This window comes from Xiphias gladius, chromosome 16, assembly GCF_016859285.1.
Source record: "Xiphias gladius isolate SHS-SW01 ecotype Sanya breed wild chromosome 16, ASM1685928v1, whole genome shotgun sequence".
NCBI classification, from domain to species: Eukaryota; Metazoa; Chordata; class Actinopteri; order Istiophoriformes; family Xiphiidae; genus Xiphias; species Xiphias gladius.
This window is the reverse complement of record NC_053415.1, coordinates 12,629,469-12,651,623: the sequence shown is the minus strand read 5'-3', so window position 1 is coordinate 12,651,623 and position 22,155 is coordinate 12,629,469. Positions and strand designations below refer to the sequence as shown.

General features: G+C 40.7%; 2 protein-coding genes across 6 annotated transcripts; one reads left to right on the top strand and one right to left on the bottom strand.

Moving 5' to 3' along the window:
• The first annotated feature begins 1,308 nt into the window (after positions 1 to 1,308).
• Positions 1,309 to 13,126, top strand: LOC120801289 (collagen alpha-2(VI) chain-like). 5 transcript variants are annotated; one of them, XM_040148085.1, is made up of 28 exons: positions 1,309 to 1,457; positions 2,198 to 2,377; positions 3,793 to 4,403; positions 4,515 to 4,535; positions 4,694 to 4,759; positions 4,866 to 4,919; positions 5,039 to 5,083; positions 5,182 to 5,208; positions 5,303 to 5,329; positions 5,437 to 5,481; positions 5,574 to 5,627; positions 5,936 to 5,998; positions 7,540 to 7,602; positions 7,700 to 7,753; positions 8,108 to 8,143; positions 8,239 to 8,301; positions 8,786 to 8,848; positions 9,117 to 9,179; positions 9,327 to 9,389; positions 9,478 to 9,528; positions 9,608 to 9,706; positions 10,621 to 10,683; positions 10,777 to 10,812; positions 10,901 to 10,946; positions 11,069 to 11,221; positions 11,729 to 12,181; positions 12,267 to 12,305; positions 12,387 to 13,126. In XM_040148085.1, exons 2-28 carry the CDS (start codon positions 2,212 to 2,214, stop codon positions 12,986 to 12,988), a joined length of 3,126 nt encoding a protein of 1,041 aa, XP_040004019.1. In that variant the 5' UTR covers positions 1,309 to 1,457; positions 2,198 to 2,211; the 3' UTR covers positions 12,989 to 13,126. The 5 variants fall into 5 exon arrangements, with proteins under 5 accessions (XP_040004019.1, XP_040004020.1, XP_040004021.1 ...); XM_040148086.1 differs by having other exon boundaries at positions 1,926 to 2,377; XM_040148087.1 differs by lacking the exon at positions 1,309 to 1,457 and adding an exon at positions 1,467 to 2,023.
• A 45-nt stretch (positions 13,127 to 13,171) lies between these two features.
• xrcc5 (X-ray repair complementing defective repair in Chinese hamster cells 5) lies at positions 13,172 to 21,260 on the bottom strand. Its single transcript, XM_040148090.1, has 21 exons — positions 21,015 to 21,260; positions 20,542 to 20,655; positions 20,254 to 20,437; positions 19,528 to 19,576; positions 19,299 to 19,427; positions 18,706 to 18,888; positions 18,427 to 18,541; positions 17,903 to 18,041; positions 17,676 to 17,788; positions 17,472 to 17,534; positions 17,246 to 17,383; positions 17,057 to 17,147; positions 15,787 to 15,917; positions 15,397 to 15,593; positions 15,121 to 15,217; positions 14,911 to 14,980; positions 14,650 to 14,759; positions 14,291 to 14,387; positions 14,021 to 14,088; positions 13,821 to 13,895; positions 13,172 to 13,649 (listed from the first exon to the last, which is right to left on the bottom strand). The coding sequence occupies exons 1-21, from the start codon at positions 21,027 to 21,029 to the stop codon at positions 13,635 to 13,637; spliced, it is 2,193 nt and encodes a 730-aa protein (XP_040004024.1). The 5' UTR covers positions 21,030 to 21,260; the 3' UTR covers positions 13,172 to 13,634.
• Between the last annotated feature and the right edge of the window lie 895 nt (positions 21,261 to 22,155).

Sequence of the window (22,155 nt, the reverse complement as noted above, 5' to 3'; positions counted from 1 at the left end):
TGAAAATAGTTGGGTCTTTTATGTAAAGGTAGTACTACAGAGCAGCCTCCTTAAGACTGTGCCCCGTTCTGTAAGTTCTCATGCACGACCACCCCGGTGACAAGATAAACATTATTCTGATATTCCAGCAGAGACAGTGATGAAGAAGACTGCAAGCATGGGAACATGGATGTAAAGAATGTAGGTTTAAAAGTTTTAAGAAAAACAAAAACAAAACTACCTTGCAGTTGTTGAATGAGCAAGGAAATGAATCTAACGTGTCTGTTAGACGTCAAAGATACACACATAGCACTCAGGTGAGAAACAATGACTGAAAACCGCACCTTTGTTCACAAAGTAAAAGCATTTAACATCTTTGTAAGTAAAACACAGAAGCATTAACAGCAAAATGTAGTAAAGGTGCTCATAACGCAAAGCATGGCCCCTGTGTGTGTTTTATCATATCATATGACTACATATTGATTTGGTTGAAATACTGATGCACGGATGTGTTGCATCCTACTGTTTCAGCCGGTCAAAGTTAGGTTACCTTCTTCTAGCCACTGCTGATGCCATCAAATACAGTGTGAAAATGCGCTGCAAAACATTTTTAAAAGGCCATCATAGGCTTTTTGTAAAATCTGGATCTTTGAAGTTACACAAAATGCCATTCCTCAAGATGTATAGTAGGAGTACAGTACTTTTAACCAACGTACTTGTCCTTGTGCATATACCGTCTACAAGCGCACACGCTCGCACACGCACGCACACATCTATACCACACATGCTCGAATCCGAGAAACTGGAGGCGGCAGATGTTTGGGATTTTTGCCTTTAAAAACTGACTAAGCTGATATATCATTTATCAAAATAGCAGCAGGCTAGTTTTTCTGACAAACGGCCAGTCCACTGTTTCGTTAGTCGCGTTACAGTCTAAACGCTGGACGGCTGCGGCGGTTAAATTCCAACGTGACATCTCGCCCGCTGCATGGCCCTGGAACGTAAACAGGCCGCTCGTGGGCGCAGCTCTCTCCATGTAAGGATGTGGAGCAGCGGGACTGATGGCGTCCGTGGAGCCGCTCGCGGGAGAGAAGCAGTCCGCCCCCCCCCTCGCGTTTGTTCTGTCAGATCAGGCGGATAAGCAGGCCGCCGCGGCGCGTCGTGCCTGTACAGAGCCACCACGGTGTCCAGAATCACGCCCTCGTTTGGGAGACGGTGCTTGTCCGGCCCCGTCCTGAGTCCAGCCGCGCGCGCTCGGACGCGCACGCACGCGCGCGCACGCGGACGCGCTCGCGCTCCGTCTGAGAATAAAACGGGCTGCCCCCTCGAACGCGAGCTGACCCCGACTGAGCGCGCTGATACGGGAGCTTCGTGACTGAGATGCTTCACGGGAATCTACGGTCTGCGGCGATTGCTTGAGTTTCCCGACAGCCTCACGTCGCGGCCCGCATTGTTCCACTCCCAGAGCCGTCGCCTCGGTGAGGACACTTTGTTTAAACTCGTACAAAAGCTTGGTGCAGTGTAGTGTGCAGCTTGAAATGCCAAAATCTCTCCTCGTGGCTTTAAAAGCTCATGTAGTTTCACCTGTAACAATGCATCATTTTTATAGGATGAGGCTCATAATGTGTGGATGTGAAACTGCAAAGTAACTAGTAAGACTGTTATCTGTTAAATAAAGTGGAGGGGAGGAAAAAGTACAACATTTCTCTCTGAAATGCAGTAGAGGGGACGTATGAAGTAACATAAAATGGAAATACTCAAGTAAAGTACAAGTACCTCAAAATATTACTTAAGTATAGAACTTGCCGACCACTGTACAACAGCACACTGGTACAAACCTAATGCATCTGTTGTCTTCTTTATGTTTTGATGTTCTTGACAGGAAATAGTTTGAGGTGTCGCTAAACAATCAGTTTAACTGTGTTTTATCCATCTGTTGTTTGCAGATGATGAGTTACGGGAATATTGTGCACTTCTAGTAGAAGTACTCCTCGCCTACAGCACCACGCCACTGCCCTGTCAGCTCACACCAAACGTGTGGGATGTAACTACCACATTTTTAGTTCAGCTACAATATAAATATTGACCTCTTTTCTCACGCAGTAGATGCCTCCTGTGAAGACTCACTTGTTTGACAGCTATTTCCTGCATTAAAAGAGAGCTTTGGGCTTAAAAACCTTCAAAACCTGTCCCAACCCCCCTCTGTCTTATTTTTTAGGGCTTGTAGGAAAAATGGGGATGATTTCAGGGTTCATTTTTCTGTGCATGCTCCAAGCTGCGATCCCTCAAGATCTGACCCCTCGTGGACCCAGGCCAATTCCTGGGCGAGGTGACAGTCCAGAACCGACTCAGCCTCCGCTCCCAATCGAGCCCACGACAAGACCCAAAGGTTGTGTGAGTGAGTTCCATTTATTACGTTAAAGCTCAATAAAATATAATTCTAATCTTATTATTGGTTTTGCCTCATAAGAACTGAGGCCTTTTTGTGTACTCAGTGGTGGTAGAAGTATTCCAATCCTTTGCTTAAGTAAAAGTAGAATTACCACATAGTAAAAATACTCCATTATAAGTAAAAGTCCGGTATTCAAATTATAACTTGTTTAAAAGTACAGAAGTATTCGTAACAAAGTGAACTTAAGTACCAAAAGTAAAAATACTCATTATGCAGAATGGTCCCAGTTAGTGTTACATTATCATATTATTGGATTATTATTACTGATGCATTAACACTAGCAGCACTTTAATAGTTGGTCAAGGTGGATCTTATTTTGATGGCTTTATATACTTTTTGGTTTTAATCTCTAAGAATGTATAAATAATGTATGAACTGATCATATGTTTTGTATGAAAAATATTAATCTGATGAGTAGTGAGTAACTAAAGCTTTGAGAAAAAAATGTAGTGAAGTAAAAAGTACAATATTTCCCTATGAAATGTAGTGGAGTTGAAGTGAACTGAATCAAGTAAATTAAAAGTATGTCAAAGCCATACATAAGTACCGGTGGTGGAAAAAGTATTTAGATCCTTTACAAAGTACAAACACCACATAGTAAAAATACTCAATTACAAACACTAAAAATGCAAAAAAGTATGTAAATGTAATCAAGAAAATGTATTTAAAGTATCAAAAGCAAAGTACTGTTATACTATTACATAGAATATAACTATCATTATAACTCGTGCATTATGTGGAAGCAATTTTAACTACTTTATATAGAGCTGCAACACCTTCACATTGCTTGCTTTATCCAACCAATACTCCAATCCTCGGATTTATTACAAGTAAAATTTAAATTACAAATCATAATATTTATTAAATCTATTAAAAATAATTAAAAGGATAAGCAGCAAAACTTCGGTTTTAAAGTTTGAACCATGAAAAGTTTGGCATTTTTGCTTGGAAAATGACAAGGAAACGTTCTGTCCATCATTTTAACAACTAAAAAGTTCAGCCCTACTTGTAAATGCTGTTGGGTAGTTTAATTTATAACAAAGCATAATATTTTATAAGCTCTTCATGTGTTTTGTATGCAAAAATCTTAATTTGTAAAGTAACAAAAAGCTATATAATAGTTGTGTTAGAATTAATAGTATAATATTTCCCTCTGAAATATAGTGAGTGGAAGTATAAAGTGGCATGAGAAGAATATACTCAAGTAAAGTGAGAGTACCTCAAATTTGTACTTAAGTACAGTCATTGAGTAAAACTACTTAGTTACATTGCACCTATGCATGCAATAGATTTGTAATTTGCGTCAAAGGCAACAAATTGTGCAGTAAAGATGTTTACACATGAATCACTCCTTTCTGCAGCCTGGAAAACCGAATGTCCCATCAAGCTGTATTTCACCATCGACACCTCAGAGACGGTCGCCTTACAGGAGTCCCCGTCTGGTGCCCTGGTGGACAGCGTCATAGAGTTTGCCAAGATCTTCGCCCAGAAGCTGGTTGATGAGGAGTACAAAGGCCAGATCCAGATCACCTGGTCCATAGGAGGCCTGCATTTCTCCCAGGATTATTTCGTGTTCAGCAACTTAACGACCAGGGAGAACTTCATCAAGAACCTCCAGAAAATCACATACATGGGCAAAGGCACCTACATCGACTGCGCCCTGGGAAACATGACCAAGCAAGTGACCACCCAATCCTCGGGGACGAAGGCAGTCCTCTTCTCTGTGGTCATCACTGATGGCCACGAGACAGGACATCCATGTGGAGGGATCAAAATGATGGCAGAGAGGGCCCGGGAGAAAGGGATCCACATTTTCTCAGTGGCAGCGTCTGCTTTGCTTGATGAATTAGTGATGACAGAGATAGCCGACTCGCCCTCTGAACTTTACCGTGACAACTACACAGCTGTGGACATCGTTCACGGGCGACCGGAAATAAATTCTAAATCTATCGATCGTATCATAAAAGCCATGGTGATCTAAATTTTTTTTCCCTTCTTGCCTCGAACGCTTATATTTTGATACTGATCTAATTACAGTATCACTATCAGGTGCTTTTCACTTACTGCTGTCTTTTCTTTGCAGAAATACCAAGCTTATTTGCAGGTAAGAAAGATTATGCATGTGCTATTAACAAGACTAGTATTTAAAAAAGGGTTTTGGATACATTTCTGCTGTTAGGATGCACCACATCTCTCGTTTCCTTTGTCTTCACGTATTACCACATTTAACATTGTTTTATTTTTCCATCCTTGACCTTGTAGTGTTACGACCATGACTGCACGACCATTCCTGGAATGCCTGGACCAAAAGGGTTTAAAGGTCCAAAAGTGAGTAATGAAAAACAAAATCAAAAGTATATAAATGATGTGTGTATATTTCTACTTGTACCAAAAATTGTTTTCTTAAAATGTCAATATTTCCTCTTATTTATAGGGTATAAAAGGAAACTCAGGTCATGCTGGGTCAAAAGGTGAAAAGGGTAAACAGGTAGGTAAAAATTATGTCTACGGGAACTTAATAAACAATGAATCATTATAACACTTAAAATTCTATTTAAAAATACTGTTTCGTCATTTTAATGCTGAATATAATTTACTATATTTCAGGGTGATCCTGGCATTGAAGGTCCAATCGGACAACCTGGTCAAAAGGTTTGCTCAGGCTGGAGATTTTTTGTGCTACTTTGTTATCTAATGCGTAATTTAAAAAAAAAAAAAATCTCAATAACATGTCCTGTGCTTTTGTATAGGGAGAGACTGGTTTGAAAGGTGACAAGGTGAGAGCTAAATATTTATATTCCTGCTTTTCTGTTCATCTGTCAAATTGAAAGAAGTTTTATTTGGACTAATGGGCCTGTTTTACCTCACCAGGGTACAGTCGGAGAATTTGGAGCAAAGGTAAGTAACATTTTTAACGTTAGACGTGTTTTCTTTTTACTTCCTACTACACCCAACAGCATCAGCTATAGTTAATTTTCTGTCTTCACTGACGTCCAAACGCTCAGGGTGCAGCAGGTGTACCTGGCAGGAATGGAACTGATGGCCAAAAGGTGAGTCTTCATATGACAAAGCAAAACATACATTACACTATGACTCTGATAATAATACTGATAATAAATGATTGTCTCTGTGAAATCTTCAGGGTAAATTTGGCCGAATTGGAGCTCCTGGTTGCAAGGGGGATCCAGGTGATAAGGTGAGTCGACTAGTTATACAAAATTATTTTTCGCATTACTTTCAAGGTGCTAGTATTCACTTACATGCAGAACAGCTGCTACAAATGTTAAATGTGGTATATTTTGGTCGAGGTGGGAAAGTTTATCTTTGGTAAGATAATTAACAGGTCCAATTCTGTTGTAAGCATTGTATTTAAAGAAATGCATTGTATTTAAATGAAAAAATGCATGTGGCTGGTTAATTTTACAATCCATCTGCCAGAGACCCGTAAAGATTAGTTTACTGGTTTACTGAACTACTGAATGATTTTGTTTTTGACTCTTAAAGGGACCAGATGGCTACAATGGAGAAGTTGGTGACAGCGGGCCACGTGGTGACCACGGAGAAAAGGTCTGTATTAAATTAAAACTAAGATCTTTTCGCTCTCTGAAGCAATCGAAAAAATAAAACATTCGGGCTCTAGAGTTGGCACACAGCTAATGGTGTTTTAGGGGGTTCGTCAGTTCGTCGGTCAGTCAGTCCAAAACTTTGGCCCAGAGGAAATATTGACAGTAATTGGATGGATTCCCGTGAAATTCAGTGGAAACAGTCATAGGGCTTTAGTTTTCCCAACGCATCCAAATCATGACTGGATACCACTGCATTAAAAAAGGCAACATTTTTGAAGGAAAATTTTAAGTGTGCTCATTTTAACTGATAGATAACATATCATAGGACCTTGAAGCTGAACAGCTGTTAGGAAAAAGTGCCAGGAACAGTTTTTCTGTGGACAGACCTCGGAATTGCCGCCCATCTCTAATGTTTTAAGCAATTCAAAAAAGTCTGTTTTCATGGTTGGAAAAGAACCACAAACCAAACCTTTTGAGGCAAAACTGGGAAATTATTTTCGTGTGTTAGAACCAGAAAAAAAAAAAAAAAAAAGTTTCTAGGCTCCAGTATGTTGGACTAGTTGAGATTAAGTGAGATTACCATGCTAACATTAACAATAGCTCAAATGCTGAAATCATGCATTCGTAAACAAGAAAAACTTCCCTCTATTCCAACGAGGCTATGTTCTGGCATTATTTCAAAATGTCATCCCCTGATAACTTGCTAAGTTACCTCTTTATTGTTTAAAAGGTAACTACAAACGGCGTATACCTACTTTTTACTCAGCTAAATTGGCAATTTGGGTTAATATTGGATGTTATTTGGATTAAAAATGTGAGCAAAGGAGGCTTTCTGGTCATTTACCCACTTATTAGAGGTCACTCTTCAGTAGCCCATATAATAAATCATAGATCTCACTTTGGACACCAAGTGGGAGATGTAGCTGTCAGACATTCCCATATCTCCGACCTGGAATTACAAACAGGAGGCTGACGTGAATGCTCTTTCCCACTCAACTGCCCATGATTACAACCTGAATGGTGTGACATGAATGTGGCCAAAGCAGCAGAGGCTGATAAATACAGCCTAGATTAACTCTGAGTGAACTCTGGCAAGATGAGGCTGGGGCCACTGAGGATAAGGAGATCTTATAGATACAGTGTTCCACAATGGTACCCAATTCATTTCAATCAGTTTTTCTTATCCAGGGTTTTTTAGTCTTTCAGATTCTTGGCATACACCCACATGTGCATTGAAGCCTGGTTGACTGCCCACACAGAATAACACAAAGTTTATATTTTGCTATGACTCCTTGCTGGCTTTTAAGTGTATATTCAACCATATGGGTCAAATTCAATTTCTAAAGAAATTATTTTGAAGAGATCCTTTTGATTTTTGACTTTTTGTCCACTAGTGGCAAAATTATAAGAATAGCAAAGTTTCTCTTTGCAATAGCGAAGTTTCTCTTTCCATCCATTGGGGCAGAAGACTTTTAGACTTAGATTTTAACTAATTGTACATTAGTTAATTTCTTCAGTAAAGTGATTTCATTTGTTGTTTAGGGTGACCATGGCCCCCCTGGGAAGCCGGGCCCCTCTGGTCCTGACGGTAAACGAGGACCAAAGGTAACCTTTAGATTAAAACATGACAGAAAACATCATCCAAAAATTAAACTTTTTCTTTACTTTAAGAGAGTTACTGACCTAAATCTTTGTTCTGTAGGGAGAAAGTGGAAATCCTGGAAATCCAGGGCTACCGGGAGAAAAGGGACCAAAGGTACAGAAGTTGTTTTGTTTTCATTATAATTACCTCTGCCAATGAGGTTATGTTTTCACCTGTGTTTGTTTGTTGGTTTGTCAGCAGGATTATGCAAAAAGTACTGAACCAATTTACACCAAACCTGTTGGAGGGATGGGGGATGGGCCAGGGAAGAACACTTTAAACTTTGGGGCAGATGTGCCTCATTTACTATGAATTTGAATTTTTTTTCCTCTGAATTCTGGTGTATTTTGTTTGACATTGGCCTTGGCGGTGGTATGCGCCTTACTGCTGGCCCTTCTGGTTACTTCTGTTTTACTATAAGTTGTAGTTACAAAGCTGGCTCTAAAATAAAACTATTAACTCTTGCAGGGGCATATAGGCTTACGTGGACCAAAGGGTGAAGAGGTATTTCAAACACTTATATTTTATGAAATAAAATATTCTCTGGTTGAGAATTTGCCAAAATTTGTTGTCAATTATTTGTAAATAAATGTTAACAGGGAAGGAGAGGAGACCCTGGAACAAAGGGAGCGGCAGGTTCTGATGGGCCAAAAGGAGACAAGGTAAGTTCAGCGCTGAGAGAAAGGTACATATATATATATATGTTTTGATTAATGTAATTTATATACATAATAATTATATTTCGAGTTATTTTTTTAGAGCAGGTTTTGTGGTATTGCAAATAGTTTCCTCACAAAGACCACCCTGGCAAATTTGCAGACAACACTACAGGGGCGTGTGGGAAGGAGAGCTGGTGCTGGTGGTCTGAAAGCCGAGTAACAACTTTTTTTGAAACTCTGAAAATCAGTGGATTCTGATTACTTTTACCAGAGATGTCATCAGAGTGAAAAAAAATCCTATGAGTTCCAGATCTCTCAAGAGAGTACTGCTCTTCCAGAGAAAGATAAAAATACATTTCCCAACCAGATTCTCAGGAAAATTGTCCTGACACAGAATTAATACCTCTCAGTTCCTGTTGTGTTTTGTATAGATTGCCTGAGGATAAATGTTTTGGTTCAACTCCTGACACATTCCTTTATTTTCAAGGGAGAACGAGGGCCACATGGACCCAGAGGTCAGCCTGGAGAAGATGGATTCAAGGGTTCAAAGGTGAGGGGGTTGTGCTGTGGGTGGATTTTGGCAGAGCGATGACTCAGGTTCCTAAGAAGTCTTCTTAGACCTCAAATACTGGTGTACTGCCTTCATGTACCGGTTATCCTGCCAAAAGCTGAGTCTGTTATCATTTAAACGCTTTAATCAAGGAAATTGTTCTACAAATATTTTTTCCAAAGCTATGCACTGCAAAGTTCACATAGCATGGGTAATTTTATGTGTAATGTCGTGATATAGAAATGTTTTGGTACCCTCTCTCTTCCAGGGAGACCAAGGACTACCAGGACCAAGGGGTCAGCCAGGAGAACCAGGGGGCCCTGGACCAAATGTTTGTTGTTTATCATATGTCATAATCATCAACACTAACTGACCATTGTTGGAGCTTATGTTTTGAGTGGATTATTAACAAAGTTTTTGTGTGAAATACACTCTGGATGATATACTTTTCATTGAATGTCATCTTCTGTGGTTGCAGGGCACCAAGGGAAATCCAGGAGATCCTGGACCAAGAGGAGACTCTGGATCCCCTGGACCAAAGGTGGGCAAAGAGTTCAACTTTTCTGATCATCAAATTCAGGAAAGAAATTGCAGCATTTGAACATCATTATTTTCTTTTTCCTCTAAAGGGAGACAAAGGAAGACCAGGATTTAGCTATACTGGACCGAGAGGACCCACTGTACGGCTTTCTGTTTACTTCATGAAATTCCTGCATGCCTTAAATGTCTTTATTTGAGTCTAAAGTAACTCTGTTCCAGGGAGACAGAGGTAATCCAGGCAGGAGAGGACCCAGAGGCGGCAGAGGTGAATGTGGTGCCAAAGGAGATCCTGGCAACAAAGGAAAACCAGGAGAGCCTGTAAGATTGATAAATCAACCAAACAAAAGTACAAGTAGATTAATAAAACCACTACAGAAGTTCATGTAGTGTTGGTGCAAAAGGGAATACCTCCTGACATGCAACCCTTAAATTGTGTGCCGTGCATACTTGTCAGCCTCAAAGATTTTAAATGGCAGATTCACCCAAATTATGAAAAACAGTATCACTGAAAGGTATCTACCTTGAGATATCTATCTGAAATTTCTGCCACCAATCCAATACAATCCATTTGAAAGGAATTTGGTGCTCACAGCACTGAATAATTCATTTTGAACGCACAACAGTACTGTGTCTTTTCAAAAACAGTGTCCGGGTACTCAGGATAAAGCACAGACCTCACTGTGACCACTTTTCCTCCGGAATCTTTCTTCAGTAGAAAGTAGTTCCAAAAAAAACCTCTTCAAGAGCTGGTATGTAGATTTTCCTGAGAAATATGGTCGTATTTTCTGGAAAGAGATGTTCCTGTTAAAGTTTTAGTCACCTATCACGTTTTGTATGAGGCAAAAAAATATCAAAACCTTAGCTGAAAAAGTGAAAATTTCTGCATGGCTATCACAAAAAACAGCATAACAGTCGCAAGAGATCATGTGACAAGAGCTGAACTGGTGGGGTGTGATGTGTCTTGCTGTCATATGTAACCCATCATCGACACTGAACTACTTAATTGCACAGTATAAGATGTTTTAGCTCATTCATAAAAGACAAAGTGAAAGAAATTAAAAATGTAGTTTGGCATGTTCTACTAAAGTATTCTGGAGAATAAGTGACATTTATGTAGTTTTGTGGTTAACCAGAGGCAGAAATCATAAAATCATAAAAACATGACTTTCAAAGAAATGCAATAATATGCAGCAAATTTAGTCACTTCCAGTGAAAAAAGGTTTTCTTTTTAGGGGGAATCAGGTCAGCCAGGTGAGCCAGGAGAGAGAGGACCCAGAGGACAACCTGGAATTGATGTAAGCAACAGCAGGATCACTTAAATTATGACTTGACTATGTGTGCAAATTTGAGACCAAACTGCATTGCTTTCTCTTGGTGTGCGCGCGCAGGGGGAACCTGGACCAACGGGCGATCCTGGGCTTACTGTGAGTAAACATTGCATTTTTTATGATTACTACATTATCTAAATTTCCTTGGTAGTATTAAATCTAACCTGTTTACCTCTCATTGCAGGAGTGTGATGTCATGACTTACGTCAGGGAGACGTGCGGTTGTTGTGGTAAGCAAATTTCATCACCATCATACAGACATGCAGGGTGAGTGCTAAGTTAATGAATGAATCATGGCTTTACTGTCAGTATGTTTCAACGTGGTGAATCCCGTTTGTGTCTTTTGTCTCAGACTGTGAGAAACACTGTGGAGCTCTGGACATTGTATTTATAATTGACAGCTCAGAGAGTGTTGGGCTGACAAACTTCACGCTGGAAAAGAACTTTGTTATCAACACGATCAACAGGCTGGGCTCTATGGCCAAAGACCCTGCGTCACCAACCGGTACAGTTGAGCAAAAAAACAGGGTCAGAAATGTCCCTGTAACTTCTTTTGCAGTCATAGTTTCAAGTGACAAGGAGTAGAGATTGACGTAACAGATAAACCATTTCCAGAGACTGAATCACTTAATCCACCACATAATATACAGCCAAAAATATTTGGAAAGGCCCCTGTGTTGGCCAAGTGCTCTTCATTAACGCTGACTGCACAGTAATGACAAAGTACAGATTGTCAGTGTGGCACATTTTCAGCCATCAAGTGTTACCAGTTAATATTTCAACTTCATACTGTAGACACTGTAAATTTACACTCAGACATATGTGAACACAAAGCCAAGACATCAAAAATTTTCTCCTAAAATTCATCTCTACCTGAACATTTCCACTAACGCAGCTTTGGTTTTGTTCTTTTTTTAGAATTTTTTGACAATCGGAAAAATTTAGGTGTATTCTTTTAAAACTGAACTCACCGATTTGGAAATGCGCTGCTTGACATGTCTGCCTCTTCTAGGTACAAGACTCGGAGTTGTACAGTACAGTCACAAAGGGACCTTTGAGGCCATTCATCTTGATGACCCGAACATAAACTCCATATCTGCCTTTACAACAGCAGTGAAGAATCTACAGTGGATTGCTGGGGGCACCTTCACACCATCGGCTCTCAAGTTTGCCTACGACACCCTCATCAGGGACAGAAAGCGAGCCAAAGCCAGAGTATCTGTGGTGGTGATCACAGATGGCCGCTTTGACCCAAATGATGAGGAGGATCTGCTCACGTACCTTTGTAACCGCGACAATGTGGTGGTGAATGCCATCGGGGTTAGCGATATGTTTAAAAGCGATCAAGATGATAACATCCTGGTGTCAATAGCATGCAACAAGACTGCTGTCGAAAAGCTGAAGCGTTACACTGACTTGGTGGCTGAGGACTTCATACAAAAAATGGAGACTAACCTCTGTCCGGGTAAGTACCAAAACACTCAACAGAATGACACTACTGGTCCTTCTGACCATTTTTTTATCATATGTCCATGCGATTTCCCTTCCAGAGCCAGTGATTGTGTGCCCTGATCTACCCTGCAAAAGTGGTAGGTATTAGTCATGACTACAATATATGTTCAGTTTCAATGGAGTGCAGCTCATTTAGTGATTTCTCTCTTTCCTTGCAGAACCTGATGTAGCTCCATGTGTCCAGCGACCAGTGGACCTGTTTTTTCTACTAGATGGCTCAGAGCGCCTTGGGAGAAAGAACTTCGTGTATGCCCTTGAATTTTTGCGTAAGGTGGCACACACGCTTGAACTGGCTCACCACAAAAATGATCATATGCGAGCCCGCATAGCACTAATGGAGTTCGGCAAGGAGAACGAGCATCACGTAGCCTTCAATCTCACACATGACCATACCCTCATCACCGAAGGCATAGAACACATGCATTATCTGGATTCTTCCTCAAGCGTGGGGCCTGCCATCATCCACACCATTGACAATATCTTGTTCAAAGGAAACGTTCGCACTACGAGACGCAACGCAGAGGTTTCATTTGTTATAATCACAGATGGCATCACCGACAGCAAAAACCTGGAGGCGGCAGTTAATGAGATGCGTGGGGCACAGGTTGTCTCCACAGTGATAGCCACCAGAAGTGACATTGACCAAGAAGTCCTATTGAAGCTGGCTATGGGTGACGAAAATGCCATCTTTAAAGCAAGCGACTTCTCTAACCTGTCCCATTCCAGTTTGTTTAACCGTTTCATCCAGTGGGTATGTTAAAGGGAGATCGTACTCATGTGGACGTGAATGTTTTATTGATGCTGCTGATGTTAATCTAGCATTTTAAGCATGAGATACTGGTTTACTATGATTCTACTATGCGCTGTACAGTTTTCCAATTATATCACTGCAACTGTATTCATCCTCGGTATTTTGTTATACAAAAACATAGTAGAAGTTGAGCATTTTTCAAACATTAAGCTTTACTGATCAAAGATAATAAATTTGCAGTTTGTTGGACGCTGATTTGCTTCCCAAAGGTTCCTAGTGCACATAAACCTTGACATTTAAAGTACTCACTGTATCCAACATTACAGCATATTACCATGAAATTGTAACGAGACATTCATAAAATTTACATTAAATTTGAGATTGACATTTCTCATTAACCACATCTAAAGCCATCAACATAGTTTTAGTAGATTCTAAAGACAAGAGTAGTCTTCTTATACAGTACTGGTGTAAATCAAACTGTTTTGTGCAGTACAGCATGCAGTTACTCATTGCCACCAGTTACAAAGTATAAGGGGTCACCAAGTGAGAGGCAGAACAATGGACGGCTGAATTGGTTTGGTCCGGTCGGGCTGAATGATTGCATTCTTATTTCTCTGCATGTCCACTGCAGACAATCCCATGGCATCCCCTCTTACATCATGTCCAGCTGCATAGGAAGAGGGGAAAAAATAGACTGGAGGGTTCATATAAGGTCTCAATAGGCCAGGCACATTATCAGACACACACTGCAAATAAACAGGAAATGGTTCAAACATGAGTTTGGGGCACATCAGTTAAATATTTAAGACCTGAAAAGGGCTGTCACAGGAACACTTACCAAGTCATCAACATCTCCTGTATCTTCAGTGTGTGTTGCAGCCGCTTCTTCTTCCTTCTCCTCAGCAACCAGAAACTTAGGACAAAGTAGGCTCCAGTCAGTAATATGGACAGACTCAGGATCACAGTAATTTAAAATATTCAGTCACTCGCTCCTCAATAATTCACACTGGTTAAAACAGGAGTTTTCCTTTAAGTTACCTGATTAGCTTCATTTTTTGGCACAGTGCTTCCGTCAACCTCGTCTTTGCTGATCAGAGTTATTGCATCTGTCAAACAGCAATAATTAAGTTGACAATCCTTTAGGATACTTGTGATTCAGGTCGCAGGGCATTTTTAACCATCAGTCAGCTCCTATTTTTGTGTTATTTACTTATTTTGCACTCAAACTATGTGAAAATTTCATCTCATCTCAAGGGAGGAATCATTTGAGAGAAATCCTATAGCCTCAAGTAAAGAGGCTTATCATACCTTGAACAAGCAGATCCCAGAAGACCTCTAGCCCTCTTTTTGGGATGCTCCTTTTCAGGGACTGGAGGTAGCTATTGTACAGATCAGCATTTCCCCGCTGAATTAGGAAAGAGATGAAACACTCAAAATCTGTTTATGAGTCTCCTAAAACCTCACATCTACTTGCAGACATAACCATAAGCCCAGTTGCACAAGAACTGGCCTTAAGTCAAATGAAATGAAACATACTCATTTTAATCTCAAAATTACTCAATCTCCATGCAGACTGATATTTTAAGATTATTACCCACAGACTCTTATAACAGAAACCCCACATCATCATGCATTTCCCAAATGGAAGATGGTGAATGTTTATTTACCTTAACAGACTGCTCTCTAAAAGCCTGGATACAGGTGATGCTTTTCATGTAGTAGTGTGTGTTCTTGTTGCTAAGCAATTGCTCTATCCTGTGAGTCAGTTGCTGACAGACTGGGAAGGACACAGGGGTCACAACAACCAAACAAAGAGATAAACAAAATTACAAGGGCTTAACATGAGTCCTGATGGTTTACAATAGAAATAGAAAAAAATGTAAACAGTCCAGCTCGCTGGAAAAAAGGACAGAAGACCTGGACCTCACTTTCTCCGAAAGGAAGACTCTTCAGCTTGATCAGAGTGCGGAAATCTCGGGCTGGATCCACGCTTCCCACCTGGTGGTAAGTGTTTAATATTAGTCAGGGCTGAAGTGAAAAGGACATTTTAAAGTATGCCTGTTCAAGCAAGTTGTGAAATACTTTATTTGAAATAGCTGATGTTTATAGGAGGTGGTTATCTCTCCCCTGATTCTCACCGAAGTAACAGAGCCTTCAGCAATGTCAGCAAGGTTATACTCCTCCTCCTCTTCGTTGTCATCTCCTTTTGCCTTCTTGGTATCTGGTTCCTCAGAGCTGTAAACCACAAGGGGTCAGTTAAAATCCTGGAAATGGTTTTTAAAAAAAAAAACCACCTTTTTTGTAATCAGTTAAACCACAGCCCCACACAATCATCTTTACGGTAACAATGACACACATGACAAACAGCCTTGTCCATGATGTTTAAAGACTCCCTCACCATAAATCAAACTTACTCTTTGCCAAATATCTGAGCACTAGTCTTTAGCTTCTTTTTCTTCCACGCTTCTGTGAGAGGAAACTTCCTCTTCAGCTCCTCTAGTGGAGCTTGGCAACGTTCACTAATGACCTCAGGGCTCTCAAGAGCAGCCTTCAGCCACGGTTCCATGGGGGGAAGAGGGGTACCAGGGCTTACTGCTCGATGATGCAGACACTGGGAGAAAGGAGGTGAGACAGACGGTGACTGAAAAAGAAGAAATTCTGGTTGCGTATCAACAGCTGCTAGCTGGTGAAGCTCTAGTCAGGCAGATGAAAGCTTTTTCCATCTGTCTGACTTTTGCCATCTGCCCCTACTCAGAATAGGAGGTTTTTATGTCAAAATACAAATACAAACTGTACTGCAGTACCTGGAAGTGCCTCTGGAAGGCAGGGTTGGGAATGTTGTGGACTTTGAACATGTCCTTTTGTTCTCCATTCTCATCTTCCTCTACCAACATCATGGAGTCAATGAGAGAGTCCACAGCGGACAGCTGAGTGTCTGAAGAAATCACATGTCACTCAACAGTCCATTCAAGTCTTTTGCCCCATCTCTCAGTGAAATCTTCTGGCTTATGTATCTCTTAACACAGATACGCACTCAGTGATGAATACCACCAAAAAGCCCATCAAATATTATCACTTTTCAGAGTTGCAGAGCCAGCCAGCAGTGGTGGTACAGTAAGTAGAATTCTGAGGTACTTTTACTTTACTTAGTATTTGCATTTTATTGCTATTTATGCTTCTACTCCACCACATTTCTGTGGGAAATACTATGCTTTTAACTCCACAACATTTATCCAACAACTATCATTACAAGTTACTTTTCATTTCAAGATTTTATATAGCAAACATGATCACTCTACAAAATATTATTATACTGTTATAGATTAAACAACCCAAAAGAATGTAAAATTAGCTCTACCTTCATCACATTACATGTACAAGTCAGTGAATCAGTACTATTCCAATACTATACATTCACATATGATCAATATAACACTCTGAATGGAGCCATTTTGCATATCTAGTACTTTAACTTTTGATACTTAACGTACATTTTCCTGCCAATACTTCTGTACTTTACTAGTAATGGACAATTTGTTTAATTGTGGTATTGGTACTTTTACTTAAGTAAAATATCTCATTAACTTCTTCCACCAGTGCCAACCAGTATCAGTCCTGCAGTTCTGAATGTGTGCCAGATGTGGACAAGCAAAGTAACAGCAGCTGCATGTCGACATGCCGATGTGTGCCATCTACAGGTACCAAAAGTGGTACAGTGTTAAAACTGCAGCAGCTTTTACTTTCTGTGCCTGTAGGAGGTAACGCGGACATGTCTACATCAGCAGGTCTTAACAGCTGTTGTGGAGGATTGGTCCGAGGGTGAAAAGATCCCTGTCGCGGAGAATTTGCTGCCTGTTGAACACGAATGTGCGAGTTTGTGAGTGAAATAACAAGCCATGAGGTGCCTCATATTTAGAAAGAGCTCACATAACATTACCTCCTGCGAGGATGACCAGGGGCTTCTACCATACATTAATGAAATTCTTTAAGTCCTCCATCAAGTGTAATTCTATCAGTGCTTTTGAAGCAACAAGAGTTACTACTTTGAATAAACATGACATGCAGAAACAGTACCTGATGCAGTGAACTTTTTGTTGTTTTCAAGAGAAGGAAACGTAAACTGTCGGAGGTCTTCTGTGAAGGGCAGCTGGATGTACATCAGACACTATGGAGGGCGAAAAGATGGATTGTTACCTCTGATATTTGACACATCTTGACTGAATTAACTTGAAAACAGCATGTTTAGGACTCTTTCAATCTCACCTCATATTCCGGCTTGATACAGGGGAAAGCTGCTCCTACTTGAGGGTTGCTGCTTCGGCCATAGGCGTAGCGCACAATGGCCACCATTTTGAGTTCATCCAGCGCCCGGATGACGGCCGACAACGCCACTCCTGCATGCTGCTCAGACACAGTGTAGAAATAGACACGAACAAGTCAGTGTCAACATGTAGACACAAGCAGTGTATCCAGTTTTCTCTATTCTCACCTCATCATCCTTGGGAGCAAACACCTTGATGACCTGATTTCCCATGAAGTGATGACGATGTACCTGCAAGCAGATGGCAAAAAGGACTGCATGTAAATAAAGTAACCGGCTCAATCACAAAGTTTTAGCTTTGAATTAGATTTGTTTTACTTGAGTTCTTTTTAGATGCCACATTCAATCACAATGTCATAAAAAGAACAATACCATGTTCTGTTTGGTAAAGCCTAGAACAGCAAAGCACTTCCCATCGTGCTTGTATTTCATTTGCTCTTGATCCACTTTGGAAAAGGGAACAATGTCACTTCCGTAACGGAAACCTGTGAACAGAAAAGAAGTGAACTTAAAAGATGAATGAATTCAGTGTGTGATTTCACTGGGTGTTGATGTGTAATAGGAACACTCAGCACTCTGATTTCAAACAACTTCCTCACCTTGAATGGTATCATCCTCTTGCACCTCTGTCTCGTTGTCATCGTTCAGACAGTAGACAGTCTCTCTCTTCACATCCTCTGGCTTGGTGGTTTGAGCATCAACTGTGATCCACATCTTCTTCAGCCTCTCTTCTGTCACCTGTTGGAAAGGATGGGAAGTATTTGTGGATGAGAAAAACTTTGGCTTCACTAGCAAGGCTATGTGACTACTACTGATGAGCAATCATCTGTATGTTTATAATGAACAGTAAGGTGAACTTTGAAAGTTCTTCCCTAAAAATGTCCGGCACAATTTGTAGTGATGGAGCAGCCTTTTTGCCACAAGGTGTCACTAACTGATCTGATTTTAAAGAAAAAACTATTAACCAGACTAGTGTTATGATCACTTGCGGATATGCAGTCCAATTTTCAGACACGACAGAACTTAACACTTGCTCACCAGGCAAAGAGAACTGAGCATTCAATAAAGCTATGTAATAAGCACGTGGTATATATTCATCCAGTGCCCTTCACAATCAACTCACTGCTTTGTAACCAACAATACGGATGGACAGGGAGCTGCCGATGGTCAGCTGACAGGGCCAAGCCATGGGTCTCTTCTCGATACGCTTGAACATGCACAACTGCTCGATTGCTTTCCTACAGCAGGAGAGAAGCACACAGAAAGCTAAGTCACATGACATCCTACAAAAAGAGCATTACCTACTTTTAATTGTAGATAAAACTGTGATTCGGAGAGAAACAACAAAAAAAAGTGGAAGACACGAAAATAATCATCCATTGTTTACTAAGAGTCCTCATACTTGAATGTATAAATTTCATCCAGGCCGTCTTCCTCATCCAGACTTAGCATGATGTGCTTCACCATGTCCAGGCTATTCTTCTGTTCCCTGGACAGACCTTTGCCCGTGCCCAGGTGACCAGGGCCTCTTCTGTCTGCATCTCCTGCGCCCTCCTCGTCGTCGTCCTCCGCAGGGAAAGGCAAACTGGCAATGCAAATGTTCATAGTCAAAGCCAGAGCAAATACAGCAGACGGCATAAGGGACCATAAAAGGGACCAAATGTCAGGAAACTAGCCTGAATGAACTAAAGAGATCAGTTTGACATCAAAAAAGCTTTGATGATAAACCAAATTTTATCCACCGTGACTTTTGATAACTGCACAATAAGTGTTAGCTGTATCAAGACAAGGGTGCCTATGTTTGAAGTAATGCAGAATAAAATGATATAATGTGTGCAGTATGCCATCTTAAAACACTTAACCAGTATATGTCAAAATATCAACTATAAGCAGAATGAAGTATCTCTCTCAAATAGCCTGATTTTGTTGCTGTATCACATATAGCAGTTAATATTAGTTTTGAAATTACACCTGGGTAATAAGTTTGAACCTTACAAGAACTGCAAGGTGATGCCAGCTTGTTTCAGGTTGTCGATAATAACATCCAGGTGGTCTGCACTAGCCTGGGTGTTGAGGTCAGTCAGGAGGGCAACGTTGAGACGATCGAACTTCTTCCCTTTCCCTCTGAAAAGAAATCCCAAACACAGTCTCAGTCACACTACTGGACAACTAGTAATTCATTCAGCACAGTGACGTCAGTTATGAGATACAGACAGCATCTTACTTAGTTTCTTTCTGAAGGTGATCCATGCAGACAACAAGAGCATCCAGCCCTGTTGAACAGTAGTTAAGGAGCTAACATTTTCTCACATATCTTCTGGGAACATGAGGGCTTAAAGTTATTTCACAGTACCAACTCTGAATATTGGATCTAAAGCAAACTTTTTTGGGGGGGTTCATCCACAAACAACATAGATCACATGTATTAAGACTCTCAGTTAAAAACGGCTGTCACAAATGCACTTCACATTTGTTGTGCGGTCAAATGTTTTTACGTTTGTTACGCAAAGCCCACTTTTTTAGGTATTCTCGGAGCTTTCAGCTGACATGACCCAAGTCCAGTACTTAGGTAAAATATAGTACTGACGCTCGAGCAAGGTGTATTTGCTGAGTAAGGCCGTGGGACAACTGGAAAAGCGGACCTTACATGTGAAATATTTACCACAGATATGTATAAATCCCCATTTTCAAGTTGTTTTTGATTGATGAATTCATAAGACATTAGAGCCCATGCACAGACTTGCTGTACCCACACAAACAATATGTTCCTGAGCATTAAAATTGTTATTTGTACCTTAATACCTATGTACCTGCGTTAACAATTCTTCCACGGCAACATCAGAAGTACCATTAGATGTCGACTTAATACCTATATACCTTAAAAATTAACAAAAAACCGGATTAAAATAAAAAAAAATAAAAAACAACAACACATAAAGCATAAGGATTCAATCCGCCTGCTGACTCTCTGGATGGATCTGATTCTCAATTTCCTCCAGAAGCTCAAAATCAGGCATCATGAGGTGGCGGTGGATGGTGACGTTCTGGTACTGGCCTTCACGGTACAGAGGGTTTCTGGTGGAATCTGTGCCAAACAGAACTAAAGCCAGTTCATCCTTAGACTCAGCAAAAACCTGTCAGGAGACATGAGACACGTCCAGTGCGTGCAAGAGATGCCAGAGACCTCTCATGATAGTAGTCTTGATTTGTTCCTTGTTTAATAAATGTGTAAATATACCTGGCGCTGGACAAACTTCTGGATGATTTTTTTGGCGAGTTCAAAGGGAGGCTCTTCACCGGGGGCTGAGTTGGCCATGGAGAACCCCACATCCATGCAGAGCACCAGTGCTGACTACGGAGAACAAACCAGTACATCAATACACTTCAGGTGTTATTTCAAGGGGACTTGTTTGGTTCAGCACACTAGAGGTGACGCAGACAAGATAACTTTTTTTAATTTTTTATTTTAAAGCCATTTGTTGTCACGTTGTTAACACTCGCACTAGCGTGAGTTAGTGTACACTCAAGACGGGGCGTGCCAGCGTTTGCCTCAGCTTCAACATGTCTCAACGTGACGCTTACTCGTCTGAAACTCAGTGGAGCTGCTTCTATCGACTGCAAACCGCCTATTAAACAAACGTTACTTCACAACGCTGTTTAAGGTGATAGGTCTCTCGATTTCTTTAACAAAAGTAAGAGAAAGTAACTCACTTTGGTCCCTGCCATCTTCTTCTTTCCCTCTCCCGAAGACTATGTGTCACTCTGTTATGGCTCCGGAGGGAAACTGTGGACGGCCCAAACGAGGTTCGCGTTCACAGCGAGATTTTTTTTTTCCGCAGTCGTCTCGGCGCGCTTCACGCGGATCCATACGGTCGGTTGCCCGCCGTAACTTACGCCATGCCCCGCCCAGCAAAACACGGTGGACCCGGGGCACGCTCTGATAATGTCACTCGCGGTGTTCGTGAGCTCCCGATATGCCATATTAAGATGTAGGTCAAACGCCCTCCAGCGTTTCCTACGGCACCGTGCACGGAGAGAAATTGGACACGGCGCAAATCGACTGGCCGCTCATTTCTCGGCCGCAGCAGGGATTTCAGAAATATTGAGGTCAAATAAAAATACAGATAAATAAATGAATGAAACTACAAAAATAAATGCGTAATAATAATGACATATTTTCAATAATATACATTGAAGAAAAGTAATAAATAAATGTATAAAAAATACTAAATATATAAAAAAGTAATAAAAATTAATGAAAAAATATATAAATAAACGTAGATTAGTGAATATACAAAATATTCAAAGCATACCTGACATACTCCCCCCAAAATGCAAAAATGTTGAATTAAATGGATTTCTCATTTATATGTATTAATTTTAATTCTATTTTCTTTAGGTTTTCTTTTCCTACATAAAAATAGGAAAATAAGGTATGTACATAAACATTCTTAATACTGCTAGGAATAAAAATATTTTGGAAAAAATACTGAAACCCTCAAAAACCCTCATAAATGGTATGAGGACATGGACCGGACCTCACTGTCCTCAATTACATAGTAGCCGTGGCCCTAGCTCATTTGTCCAGTTGTAACCCTCGGGCTATGTTCCTGCGTTTTAACTTCAAGGTGTTTTAAAGTTAGTTTAACAAAATGGGAGAGTAAACAGGACAGTACAAGCTGGTAAGCATGTATTCACCCTGGCAGTGCTTTTCTCTAACATACTGTATTTGGCACACTGCTGAGCTTGCATTGGGACATATGGATTTTCTTCAGTAAGCACCCCAATGTAACACCAGGGTGCCAGTAATCAGATCTCAAATCCCACCAAACTATGCATCTGTGTGCACCAT

Coding starts and splice junctions, on each gene's coding strand:
- xrcc5 (XM_040148090.1), bottom strand. Junction 19,428..19,527: donor CACCTTCAGAAAGAAACTAA/GTAAGATGCTGT, acceptor ATTTCTTTTCAG/AGGGAAAGGGAAGAAGTTCG. Junction 15,594..15,786: donor CCTTCCAGAGGCACTTCCAG/GTACTGCAGTAC, acceptor CCTTTCTCCCAG/TGTCTGCATCATCGAGCAGT.
- LOC120801289 (XM_040148085.1), top strand. CDS start 2,212: ATGGGGATGATTTCAGGGTTCATTTTTCTGTGCATGCTCCAAGCTGCG. Junction 7,603..7,699: donor ACGGTAAACGAGGACCAAAG/GTAACCTTTAGA, acceptor TTTGTTCTGTAG/GGAGAAAGTGGAAATCCTGG. Junction 10,813..10,900: donor CGGGCGATCCTGGGCTTACT/GTGAGTAAACAT, acceptor CTCTCATTGCAG/GAGTGTGATGTCATGACTTA.